The following is a 13,503-nucleotide window of genomic DNA, read 5'->3' as shown; positions in this document are numbered from 1 at the left end:
TTTTTCCCATAACTATTTATTGAATTCATAGTCGCCACCCCAGTAGATCCGCCTCTGACTGGACATATTCAAGCATGCTTAGCAGCACTTTCTCTCTGTATTATAAATTCCTATGAGCTATTCAAGCACTTTGTGTGTATTTTAATAAGTTGTGCACAGCCGTTGTCCTACTATGCACCCACCTAGGAAAGTCTTTGTTTTCTTTGCAGCTGAAGTGATCCTATAATCAAACGTTGAGGGCTTGTTTTTTTGTAGTGTTTCCATAAGGATATGAAGAATGCCAGCTGCTGAGGAGGCAGTCCACTAACAGTCAAGACTAGGGTTGCCACCCGTCCCGTGAAATACGGAATCGTCCCGTATTTGGCTGTTAAATGTTGCATCCCATATTGAACTGAAAAGGGAAGCAAGTTGCTCTGTATTCTATAAATGTCCGATACACATGCCTATCACACACATATCAACACTAAGTGTAACAATAATGACCAAAATAAAACACAGGAAATATTAAGGTCAGCTAAATTGTCGTGGTGGGAGCTACACAGGACCCCAAAACGCTATGGACTGACACTGTTGTCCAGGTTGCCTAGAGACAGACACTACCCAGTCACTGTGAGCTGCTGCCAACCCAAGTCTTTTTAAAACGTCCTCAACCCAATTTTCCACCGTCCTTAGAAGTAAAACCTCTCACAAAGAGGTGAGAGGGAAGACGCAAATCCTAGGCTGAATAATGTCAGTGAGGATGAACACAGGCAATAGTTACAACTCCTTCCAGCCGAAGTGCAATAAACAACAGCCAGCATAAAATTAATTAAAAATATCTATTGTTACACAAATTGGAGGGTTTCCTGTTAACTTTATCAATTCGCTGTCAATGTTCGACCCGAATTTAAACACCACTTCAGGCGGACAAACCCACATAAACCAATACAATGTTCACTGCAAACTTAAGATGCACTCGATTCACTGCAAAAATTATCATGCAATTCTAACTCAAGATTACACCACACAGGATCGGATCTCAGATATTCAAGACTAACAGCAACATGGAAGTGTGCATTTTCAGGAAGTGACCCAAGGACAAGACAAGACAAAACAAACAAAATAAATGGAAAGTTATTAGCCCGCCCTCACAAGTACAAGTGGAGACAAACAATCCAAAACTGGGCGGACTAACAAAAAAGAAAATGTAACTCTAAAAGGACAGCAGAAAGCAGTGTAAAACTTGTAAAAAACAAAAATACAAAAATTACTCAGTGCTTATTAAATCACTGTAATCAAATTAATCTAAAAGACAATAAAAACACTGCATACCTGCATTGCATAAACCACCCGAAATTTGAGTCATAACAGGTCAATTGAATATCACATTTATTAGGGTTGAAAAAGAAAAATGTTGCCAAGATTAGATTTAACTGAACTGATAACGGTAGTTTCCGAACGGGAACTGTAACAGTAAAAGTGCTGATCCTTCGTGTTGCTACTAGCATGGGCTAAATCAGTGGTCCCAACCTGTTTATTACTGCGGACCGGTCAAGACTTGGACATTTTGTTGCGGCCCGGGGGTAGAGGGGGAGGGGAGATGAACAGTCAGATAAGGCTTCTGCTTGTTGGTGTTCCCATTAAATACTGAATATGCCCTATTTGGATTGTCTTCGCCCTTTTATCGCAACCTGTGGGGTTTTCCCTGACTTGGAACGAGAATACAACCTGTTGAATGTGACTGGCAGCCAATCAAAAAGCGCAGTGACGTCAGAACAGAGGGGAATCCCAAACAGCTGACATATCGCGCAACTGAGAGTCCGGTGGATATCGGAGATGATATGTGGAGATGTTTATTATTAAATCTAAAGGTCATTATTATGTTTATTCAGTTAAAAATGTTAACTATGAAAAAACATATCCACCTCCAAATCAAAATGCAGCAAATAGAGCGGCTGCTCCCGTCGTCTTTATCCACCGCCTTTTCTTTTTGTTACGTTTTTTATCTCTTAAAATGACTTCACACTACACTTCTACATCGTCATCCGTGTTTGGTTATTCTAAATTCCCGCTATGTTAGGTGTTTTACTGGATTATCCTCTGGAATCGGGATGTTCGTGACTGGAATCAGTTCGTGTTGCTCCTGCCTTGGACACACGAACCGATCGAACCTGTTGTACTTTTATCAGCTCTGTGGTCACAGAGGTTTGGAGAATCGGCCGACAATCTTAAATTTTGCCGTCTAAACCAGACTTAAGGCTCAAGAGCTCTACTCCTCTCCTCTTGACCACTGCCCAAACGCTCGGACTCTGGTCGCTATGGTAACGTTTATATATTCCTTGAAAATAATATACAGAAGCGCCACAAAAACGAACATATTACTTTCGTGAAAATTTTAACTCACGATACTGACTAACGGGAGCCCTGAGCTTGTTTCTCTGTAACAAGACGGTCCCATCTGGGAGTGATGGGAGACAATGACACCCGAAGTGTTGCTTATATCCGCAGCCTGCTTGGTCTCTACGTGGCAAAGCAGCTTGAAGCTTCATTGCCTCATTAGCAGCCGGTTACGCAGAGCGGCTTGTAATGTGGGACTCACCTACCGGTCCGAGATAAATCCATTCTCCTGTCTCTTCTCTGGGCCTTTTCCCCTTTGCAAAGAAACTTTCCAAAGACATCTGATCTGTTTCTTACTCATTTTGCTGCTTGTGGGCTCAGTGTTGGCGCGCAAGTAACCAGACTTCCAATGATTCACTTCCTGCTAAAGAGCCCCCTGGTGGTTGAAGAAAAATCCACATATAAACGGCTTATAGTCCGGAAAATACGGTAAATGAAAAAAAAAAATCTGAATATTCTCAGGTATTGTTCAGGGGGCCGGACCAAATGTGGAGGCGGGCCGGATCCGGCCCGCGGGCCGTAGTTTGGGGACCCCTGCTGTATAGGATCACGCTTCTATCTGCCAGATCCAAAACCAAAAGTTGCTCTTTGGCTCACTTATTATATACACTAACAAAATATTTCTCTGTTTTTTTGTTTGTTTGTTTTGTTTCATTCTTTTTTAAGTGTCGCCATGGAAAAACACTGACTCTGCTGTGGCCCCTGTGGTTAATTTGGTCTAGAACCCGCCTCCAAACTTAACTCCTTATTTCTAGAAATATTTTAGTAATATTTTTTACAGTACCAGAATGTTCACATAACTTGTATACTTTTGGCTGTCTGAGGACACATTTTGAATATTAAGTCAGGTTTTATAATTAGTTACTCAGTACTTTAGTCGTTTACCAAATACTTTTTACATTTTGTAAACAGCTTAACACTCTACTTAACATGTGAATAGCAACAGAAGACCCTCGTGAATTGTCAGTCATTGGATGAAAAAACAATGACATCACAATTCATTACTTACATGTGATTGGTTGGTAGATAGCTCCCTATTGGACACACTAGACCTTTATAATTACAGGCCTGGTTAAGCCCCTCCCTAATAAATAATAAAAAATAACCCAGAAATAAAAATACACCAAGCGCAAGGCATAAGTTTATATTTTTAATTTTCGTTGAAAAAGAAATGTGTACATACATGCATATAACACACATCTACAAATAAAGAAACCACACATAAAATAACATCTACAAATTAAAAAAAAAAACTAAAGTAAAAAAAAAAATAGATTACAGCACAAAATGCATGTCTACTTCTGGGCCGTGTGGCGGCGGCTTTCTTTCTGAGCATGATCCAACATACAAACGCTTATGACGCAACATGCTGTATTTAGGGTTAGCTTCAAGTTTCTCTTGTAGTTTGGAGCAGAGGTTGCCGAGCTCCTGGCTGCGGAAACTTGGTGGTCTCACAATCCAGCCAGATACACCCTCGAAGACGCCATCCTCTTCATCAGACATGAGGTCAATGGTGACACCTTCCCAAAAGGAAATCTCCTCTGCTGCCAGGACGCTCTCCCTCGCCTCCAGCAGCTGTTGACACAGAACAGACACTAAGTCATAAAAAATCTTTATGAAAACATATTGTTGAAACTATACTGACATTTTAAGTGTCTTGGTTTAGAAACAGGTGTAATCCATTTGTCATTAAAAACTATGGCTATGTGGTAAAGTATCAACTCCTGAATATCATGTAAATAAACATATTTAACAAAACATTGATAAAAGTACTTAAGTGATTTGTCATTAACCATTGAGGCTACATTAAAATTATTGCACACCATCTTGTCCCAAAATGTTACAGCTTCTTAAGAAAATTTAATGTTATTTTTCTTTTCATTGCTGATTGCATTCATACACACATATATACAAACATGCATGCAAAACTGATGCATTTGATGCAATTGTGACATCTCTAGATTAGTAATAAATCTCACCTGCTTCTTTCTTTAGCTACATCTGGATGACTGACAGTAGGTCCTGGATGCAGCTGGAAAACATTTTTGTGCATCGTCAATACATAGCATAATTACATTATGTACATAAACAATGTTGAAGCATGAAATAACATTCTAAAATGGTAGATACTCACACACAGTTGCATCTCTGTCCTCATCACGGACATCAGAACGTTCCAGAAGAGTCTGATTGACATAAATGTGACTCTCATTCTGTGGAGTCTGTGGAAATAAATGTAAAATTAAAAAAATATTGTAGCAAATATATCGCTTTCTCAAAAATACGTAAGTAAATAAGTTTAAATTATTCTCAACCAATCATTATACATTATACAGTCGGGAATCAACGCAGTGATTATACATACCGGTTTTATGACTTCGTCCTCAGATCGGTCCGCCATTTTGTAGATCTTTACTGCACACTCTTCCTTGCTGTACTGCGTTATAACAAAATAAATAAAATAACGGGAAGATCAGTTTTCCTTACAAATATGCGAGTGTTCACTATTCACTAAATGTGAAATCATAACTTACTGAATTTCTCTTCTTCCTGGTGGACTCCGTAAGAGCTCCTCAGCACCGTGGTCTGAGGTCTGGCTGGTACGGCTTGGCCATTTTTCAGGTCTGAAAAAAATCAAAGAAGATGCGAGTATTTTTAAGAGTTCAGAACATCACATGTAATAGAGATTACAATACAAAATCTCACCCTACACTTGTTTCGACATTAAGAAAACGACAGACCGCTTTCTGTAAGAAACAAACAAAGCAACTGGTCTCGCTCCACGTGTTATTTATAAAAGCTTTCTTACCGTGAGTTCGGTCTTGTTGGACCGCCGCGGTGTCATTTGTTGTTTTCCGCCGGATCATTGCTTAATATGGCAGAAATTGAAGAAAGACAAAGCTCTTCCTCAACATCTCTGTCTCTCTGGTTTTAGTTTTTATAGTAACCAGACTAGAGAAGCTCAATTTCACACAGATATGTTGTGGGAAATGGACTCATGCTCTTTCCAACTACTGCTGAGCTTCACTGTCTTTTCCATCACTGTCATCACAGTCTTTCTAGATTCAGTGCTCTCACCGCTACCTGTAACATTCGTGCATCACTAATTCTCGTTTTAATGTAAAATGCTCTGTACCTACTGCCATCTAGTGGTAAGAACATTACATGATTACGCCGTTAGTCACTGCTACAGCAGACACTTGAAGATGGCATTATTTGCAGACAATTCAGTTTCAAAAAATCTTTTAAAACCAATTACCGTATTTTTCGGGCTATAGAGCGCACCATACTAGCACCTTCAATTAAAAAAAATAAAATAAAATAAAATAAAAACTGGAAGCTGCTCTCGGTTTTCCATTAGGACCCAGCAGAGGGCGGCGTTCTAATAAATCTGCTGTAAGGACGCAGCACTCCGTCTCCAAAGCCGAACCATTGTTTCGTTCACACCGAGCTTAAGTGCAGCGGCTCTATTTCCCTCCTGTAGTGCCAGATTGACAACCCTCAACTTAAAAGCTGCATGATATGAGTTTGAAAACATTTCTCCATCGTGCCTGCTGCTAGCATGTGCTTGTTCTAAATGAAAATTAGCCGTTCTTCTTTGATTTACTATTTTGACTTCTAATGATTCACTTCCTGCTAGAGAGCCCCCTGGTGGTTGAAGAAAAATCCACAGAAAAGCCACAGCGGGTTCAAAGTTTAGGAAAAAAGTAGCAGCTTATAGTCCGTAAAATACGGTACCGTAGTGAAATTGAATAATTTCCACGGCACTCCTGACGATCACTCACGGCACACTAGTGTGCCGTGGAACAGTGGTTGAAAAACACTGTGCTAGGCTATTCGTATGCTAAGTAGAGTCGTTATTAACACCTCTGGCCCGCTCCCCAGCACCGCCACTCCCCCCCTGCAAGGATTCCGCAATCAACAGATTTCGACTCCCGTGAGTGAAAATGTAAACTGTCGATTGCTGTCGATATCTGTCGCTGACTAGCTGCGTTTGCGTCAGAATACAGGGTCAAAAATCCCACTTTTCGTCCTGTGAGCGCCAACTCACCTTGTTACCCTTTTAATTAGTGGCAGCAGTTAATAGACCCAGTTGCCTGTGCTGCCTCAGCAATCCTGCCCTGACTTTAAGAATCTCCTCCGATCAATAGCAAACACTTGGACTGAGACAGGGAGAAAAAGGAGAAGCAGGAACTTACACTGTGGAGGCACAGGTCTGATAATTTATTTACAGGAAAATCAAATGGAATATTGCTGTATGGCAACTGATGGGAGCTTTAGCTTTTTTCCCCTGTTCTTGCGCCTTTAAAGCAGGGGCGATTCTAGGATCTGACCTTTAGGGGTGCTTAGCCCCTAGCAGGGCTAAGACCCATGAGAAAATATTCATTGGTGCAGTTTTCTAAATCTAACTGCTTATTAACATACATTCACAAACAAAATTAAGAGACATGTTGTCAGTAATTCATAGAATGAAAGAACAATGTTCATTTTACTCAAACGTATACTTACAAAGAATAAAATCAGAGAAGCTGATAATTTTTTCCAGAGGTGTGGTGTATACATTCAGTTTGAAACATAATCTCAAGATTACATCATCTGCCAACATCTGCTAACATTAATGAGACAAAAGCAGCTGTGGAGCGACACAGTCGTAGTGTGGTCTGCTCCCCCAGAAATTAAAATAAAATCTACTCAAAACTATGCATTTCCAGACATTTGAAGAACATTTTACTAAATTCAGAGGATTAATAAGCCTAAAACCAGTTTATGATCAAGTTAGAAGTTCAGGTTAATGACTAGTGGAAATGGGTCATTCACCTGAACTATATTTGAAAATCATACTAAGAAATTGTATTATCCTTATTTTTATTTGAACGTTATGTGGCTGTTGGCCTTTTTTCTTTAAACAAGAATGAACATCCATCTATCGAAAAACAGACATTATGAGTCAGAGTTTTACTATTTCAGTTCACAGTTCATGAGGTGGACCTGTCATAGTTTCAGTACCAAACACCTTTCTGAACACAGAAAGGTGTTTTATACACCTGTCTGTTCACAGTGTTTGGTACACCTTTCTGTGAACAGGTGTATAATCTATCTGCTCCCATATAGCCGTTTAAAAAAAAATCTAGAAAGGTCTTTACCATTTTCTTTGGAGGCTGGTTTCTAGACATTCTACAGTGTTCTTTAGTTGGACCTTATTTAAGTTGCTCCAGAGAGGTTTGGGAAATTAATTACAAAACAAGAACAGTCACTAACCAAACTTCAAAACAGAGGAACAAGAGTAATTAACAAGTTCTTAGCCTTGTAATTAACAAGGCTAAGTAACCCGGGGTCTAGAACCGCCCCTGGGCTGCAGGTCTGGCACATTTTTGCTTAGCATGATTTTTCTTCATTGATAGGAAGTCAGATTATCCAAACTAATCCACATTAATAAAATATTAGTGAAATAATACATTAAATGACTACTGAAATGACCTCCAACTGCTAAAACCTGACACCACTCCGTTTTTGTTTGCCTTTTTTTAAAGAAGGAGGTTGCACTCAGTGTCTTCTTCAGAGGTTTTGTGTTGTTCCTTCAGTGGTTCTCGGTTCAGCGCCACCACAGGTGATGAGGGGAACAGGTTGGTCAAAGGATTTGGTTTGTTTGACACAGTGCTGTGTGAAAGAAAACCACAGCAGCTGAAAATGTAACCAAGTCTTCTGGGCTATCAAGTCTCAAAACATCCTTAAAAATTTAGTTTGAAGACTGGTACTTTCAAATGAAATAATCATGTTGTGTGTAATTCATGTATAAATGAAGAAATGAAATGTTTGTGTCAGCACTATTCACTTGATTCTGATCCTCTACTTTTCTTTTTCAGCCTTTGCCCAAGGAGCCATCGTAGGACAAAGGGGAAAACACCAAGTATGAATTTTGGATAACAAGCTCATTTATGCTGATTTGCATGCTGATTATCTGACCTTGGTTTGAGGCATTTTGTGCTATGTATTTCTACTGTTATGATAACTTTAAGCAAAAATCCCATATTGGAGTCGTAATTTAAAAAAAGCAAAACAAAAAAAAAAGCAGAAAGTTAATTAATTAGACTATTTAATTGTTTTTATACACAGGAGGGCAGAAGTCAGGAAGCCATATTTTAAATTCAAAAAGTTACAAAATGTCCAGAGGTTCATTAAGCAAATCAGCATTTGGTCTCTATTCATCACGTGTTTTCTACTAACACATTTATGACCAAGCATTTATGACCTGTCTTAAGCCCTGGGCTATATTTGAAACCTCCATTTCATAAACACTGTCATATTTAGTCAGCAACAGCCCCATAAATGAGAGGTGAAACTGCGCTGCGCAGCCTTTGGCTCTCAGGACCCGAGACGATCGGGGAATTTGTGAAATGCTGCAAGTCTCTTTATCTCATTGCCAGGTCAGAGATAAATTTCAAGAAAATCCTATCATTTTTTATGTCTGCGTAATTACAGCTGCAAATCTGAAGTAACAACTGCCCCAGCTGCAGTTTTGGCAACTTAGTCACAACAGAAATTAAAAATCGAAATCTTTTTTAGTCACACAGTTTTGTTGCACAGTCTGTTTGGGGAATAAGTCAGGCTTTAGAACATTATTTTTGTAAACACGGTCAGAATCTGGAGTTGGGCCTCTTAAAAGTAGAGGAGGATAGAAACAGTTAATCATGAATGTTGGAAAACCACAAAGGAATTGTCAATTTGTCAGGATGTAGGCACTTTGATGATTTGTTGAGGTAAAGAAACGTGAAATGAGGGTTGTTATGGGTAGTGGAAATGTTGTATTTATAAAATAACCTATGCAATAAGAATTGCTAGTGCTAGGATTGTGTACCCTTTTATACCAAGAACATCCTATTAAAAGTCAGTCAGGCTAGAGCCGATGATTCATAACCGCATGGCAAATAAAAACATGGGGAAATGTGCAAAAGAATAAAATGAATCCGTACAGGGAACGTCGACTGAGTATCTGTGAAGCTTTTATATTCTGCAAAACCACAACTATTTGGAAGCAACATGCTTTATGTCTCCTAGCCAATATCCGAAGATTGATTTTTCCCTCCTCCACTGAGAAAACAAAATGAATAATTACCAAGGACAGGGAGAAAAGGGAATATTTGCCCGGCCCTGTGAATTTGTGCAATTCTATGTGGATTTGCCAACTTATATTTAAGTGTCTGCATGATTTATATGGGGGGTTCTCAAATGTCACATTTATCCACTGTTGCCCTGAATCATTTATGCATTAACAGTTATAGATTAATACATATAACATATTAGTGCGATTCCACTCATTTGGCGAGGTTTTCCTGACCAAGTGATTGGTTAAATTAAGTCATTAACTACAGGATTTCAACTGAGGGTGATTTCATCCTCAGTTGATGGAAGATATTTATCTTCACATTCAGAATACTTTATGATTCTGGCTTTTGGGTTTTTTGCTACCATCACATAAAAGTGATGTCAGATCTTTTCATGTGGGTTAGGATTTTTAAAACGAGAAACAAATAATAAATAGTATTAATTGATTCTGGGTAAAATAACTTTATGTGAAATGTTAAAGTAAATCAAATGAATTACATTCCTCACTTTGTTCAGGCTGAAGTCATGTTAACTAATGTAAATTGTGATGGTTAAGGTATATTAGGCAACTAATTGATATTTTAAAACCACTAATTAATATCTCCATGTAGCTGAGATGTCTAAGAATACTACAAATATGTGCTGATGTTTGAATTAATTCTCTCTGTGATGTAAAGATTAAACACACCCTTGTCTAATTTTTGCAGGTGTGACATCAAAAACTTATTTTCAGCCGTTTTCCATCTTTAAAGTGACATACAACCTGTTCAATTTACCTGAGAAGAAAGTAGAGACACTTTCTAAATGCTGTTTTATGCACCTTTCAAATCCAGTTTCAGCATTCAGTCCACTAAGGTGTCGCACCATTAGTTGTTTTGTAAATCTGATAACAATCTCCTGTATTAATGTGTGCTTCCTTTCTTCAAAAAGAAAATATCCAGACATAGCTAAGAAAAAAAAATCAATGTAGCCCTGGCAAAGGCACTAACCTCCAAGTTGCCAACCAAAATGGGTATTCCAGAGATGTCCTTAGAATCTGACTGATTTAGTGAATTTTATCTGCAGGACTTGAACAGTTCTGTTCTGCACAACTTTGTGCTGGTCTGTTGATAAAATCCCAATGAAATACATTGAAGTGTGTAGCTTTAACAGCCAGGTGTAACCCCCCGCTCCCCATAGCTCAAAGGATTTACAACCTTTTCAGTCCAGCTGTGGTGTTGATAAGATAATTGAATTAGTTTAGGACTTGTGCTGTTAGATAGTAAACAGCATGTTGTATTATGATAGAACATATTGTTAGCATTGTACCATAGCCTAAAAAAGTTTGTTGAATCAAATCCTTTGATCGTTTTGTGTCTTGTCTTTCTTCTCTCTTCTCTTCAGGGTCACAAACATGGTTTTTCCAAAACAAAGCAGTGGCCAGTCACTATATCTGTATCCATCATTTACCAATGGGCCTCACAAAATCTCCACAAGGACTGACCTCCCAGGACAAAAAAAAAGCTTCTCCAGTCACTCCAGTAACTCTTGGGAGAATTCTGAGAAGCATCAGCTGAGCTGCTCAATACACCAACAGCATCAAACTTTCACCACAGACTGATTCACCAAGTCATCACTGAGAGAGAACAAAGTCCCTATGAGAAACAGTTTTCAGTGGAGCATTGACATACTTGAACTTTGTATGCTGTTGTGTCCTCCACCACCTGATTTCTAAGGGAAGGATCCTTGAAGATCTTTTTATTCGTACCTTTTGTGACTGGATTCAAACTTAAGCTTCTTTTAAGAGTCAGCCATTTTAACGTCCTTACAATCCCCTCCATGAAGCAGTAATAACCCAGCCACATTTCATTAACAACACTTTGCTGCTAAAGAGTCGTGATTTTACTGAGGCTGAACCAAACACTGTAGTCTGCCAGATTAGAGCCTTTAACACCTTTCTCTCGTTTGACTTGGTGGAACTGAGGAGGACGCCGCAGGACCATCGCTGGGAAGCAGTGTTGTCACAAAGACAACAGGAAGACGTCATTATCTATGGCTCCTCGCTGAAAAGTCGGTACTATGTGGGCGTTTTGGATGACTTAGTGTGTGTCTTTTTTTTTATGTGGCGCAAACATAGCCTGGCGCAGCAGTTTTGTCAATGAACCTGAGCAATGTTGCCCACACCACTGGGAGTATTTAGCAGATAGGACCCCTGGCTCATTTTATGTGTTTTGGGAGACAGAGACAGTGCATGTCTGCATCTGTCTATGTGTGTGATTCTCTGCGTGCATGCGTGAATGCGTGTTTGTGGGCGTGTGTGTGCGTGCGTGCGTGCGTGCGTGCGCGTGTGTGAGTACAACAGGAAACACACTGTGAAATAAGTCCTATCCAATGGATTATTCATACTCTTGTATATTTTTGGGACATGTCCAGACTAGAGCTCACCGTCTGGGGAAGAGAATTTCACAAAAGATCCAGTTCATATCCACGGTTTCACCTTTTGCTTTTTTTCCCCTCTTCCTTTAGTATTTACAGATATTTTTACTGGAGTAACAAATGGTTAAAGCTGGATGAAGCTCACAACGGATCAAATCAGTTAAATCCTCTAATCAGTCTCTTGTTTATGTGATTAATATTATTTCTCAATCCTATAGAAATTGATTATATTTTGATATACATGTCCAGCTCCTTGCAGGATGTGTTATTTGCAGATTTAGATGATAGTGTGACTTATTTAAAAAATGTATGTAGGCCAATATATATCAGACAAATATATTTTATGTTAAAGGGCAGCAGAGCTGTTTGATTTAGGTGGACACAAAAACATAAGCACTTCTAACAATACTCAGCCTGAACATTCTTCTACATTGTGAAGATTATTTTCTTTTCTTTTTTAATTTCTGGCAAGAAGATAGGAGCAGTCTGCTTTATGATGCTGAAGTGTTTTTGTTCATGTGTCCATGCTATTTGTTTAATTCTTTCTACTGAAAAACATAAAAACCCTCCTTTACGTCTCCATTAACTGTATGCATTCAAGGATATAAATAGTGTCTGTTTCTTAAGGTGTTTAGGATGAACTTGGTGTATTTGTGAGAATCGGTTTACACCACTCAAAGCCTGTGGGTTGCGACAGTTTTGTAGACTGTTCAAACATCTGTTTAGGCTTTATAGCTCGGTTCAAGGCGTTATGTGTACAAAAGCTTGTAAGAAATACAAAATAGCAATGAATGAATAGCAAATGAAAAACTTTTTCCTAATGGTGAAAACTGGACATGGTGCAGTATTAGATTTTAACAGTATGGTCTTCTTGATTAACTTACACTTGTTTCACTGAATTATGGTATTTATACTATTATGGGATTCATTTCAATAGTTTAGGAAAGTACTGATTTGGGGGTCAGAACTGTCTACCATCCCATTTGACGTTGTAGCACCACCAGTCTGATCTTCACATAATCCTGCTGGATTATTGAACCTGTTAAAAAAATGTTAAAGACACATGTGCCACTGTCGCAGAATTGACAATATCCAACAGTTAAGGTAGTGTCCTGACTTCTCTTTCTACACTATGCAGACCTTCTGTCTGCACTAATGAAGATTTACTTACCTTAGTCAGCTGAGCGCTTGGAAAATTTCCAACTGATGTTCTCTGGCCTACCTGATCATGCCAGCTAATAATCATTTAAGCACTTAGGGAAAATAAACTTTTATCTCCAGAATATCTGCATTCACTCTTATTTTACGGTATATTTATATAAGTTGTAATGCTGATGCCATGAAATGTTTTGGTGTCCAAAAAGCTGACATTCTAACTCATTAAATTCACATTGTTTATTCTTCAGTTTTAGATGTATTACGGGTTCTGGAGTGTTATTTACTTGAAGCCACACTTCAAGTGGAAGATAAAGAGTCCAGAGTGAAGAAGGGATGATAGATGTACAGGCTGTGGTTGGGTGAGATGGAGTACCGCAAAGATTGCAGGAGAGAGAAGCGCGGGCAGGGAAAATGCGGTAGTATAATTCGGAATCAAGAGAACCCCAGTAA

The 13,503-nt window shown here is 38.9% G+C and overlaps 1 protein-coding gene and 1 long non-coding RNA gene across 5 annotated transcripts in view; one reads left to right on the top strand and one right to left on the bottom strand.

Annotated features, from left to right (window-relative positions):
* The window catches only part of tafa5l (TAFA chemokine like family member 5, like), a 201,153-nt gene extending 187,975 nt beyond the window's left edge, over positions 1-13,178 (top strand). For all 3 annotated transcript variants that reach the window (XR_001776782.2, XR_001776781.2, XM_008413145.3), the window contains 2 exons: positions 8,241-8,284; positions 10,864-13,178. Coding sequence is in view for 1 of the 3 variants with exons in the window: in XM_008413145.3 (XP_008411367.1) it covers positions 8,241-8,264 (24 nt within the window). In the remaining 2 variants the exon portion in view is untranslated. The remainder of the gene's footprint in view (positions 1-8,240; positions 8,285-10,863) is intronic.
* On the bottom strand, positions 2,820-8,246 carry LOC145552131 (uncharacterized). Of its 2 annotated transcripts, XR_014088070.1 has the most exons (5): positions 5,186-8,246; positions 4,911-5,000; positions 4,511-4,598; positions 4,356-4,408; positions 2,820-3,951 (listed from the first exon to the last, which is right to left on the bottom strand). It is a non-coding gene; the product is annotated as an uncharacterized LOC145552131 (long non-coding RNA). The 2 variants fall into 2 exon arrangements; XR_014088069.1 differs by having other exon boundaries at positions 4,911-8,244.
* Positions 13,179-13,503: the final 325 nt, after the last annotated feature.

Source organism: Poecilia reticulata, chromosome 7, assembly GCF_904066995.2.
Source record: "Poecilia reticulata chromosome 7, P_reticulata-male-v2, whole genome shotgun sequence".
Lineage (NCBI taxonomy): Eukaryota > Metazoa > Chordata > Actinopteri > Cyprinodontiformes > Poeciliidae > Poecilia > Poecilia reticulata.
Note: the sequence above shows the minus strand (reverse complement) of the source record. Positions and strands in the feature narration are given on the sequence as shown.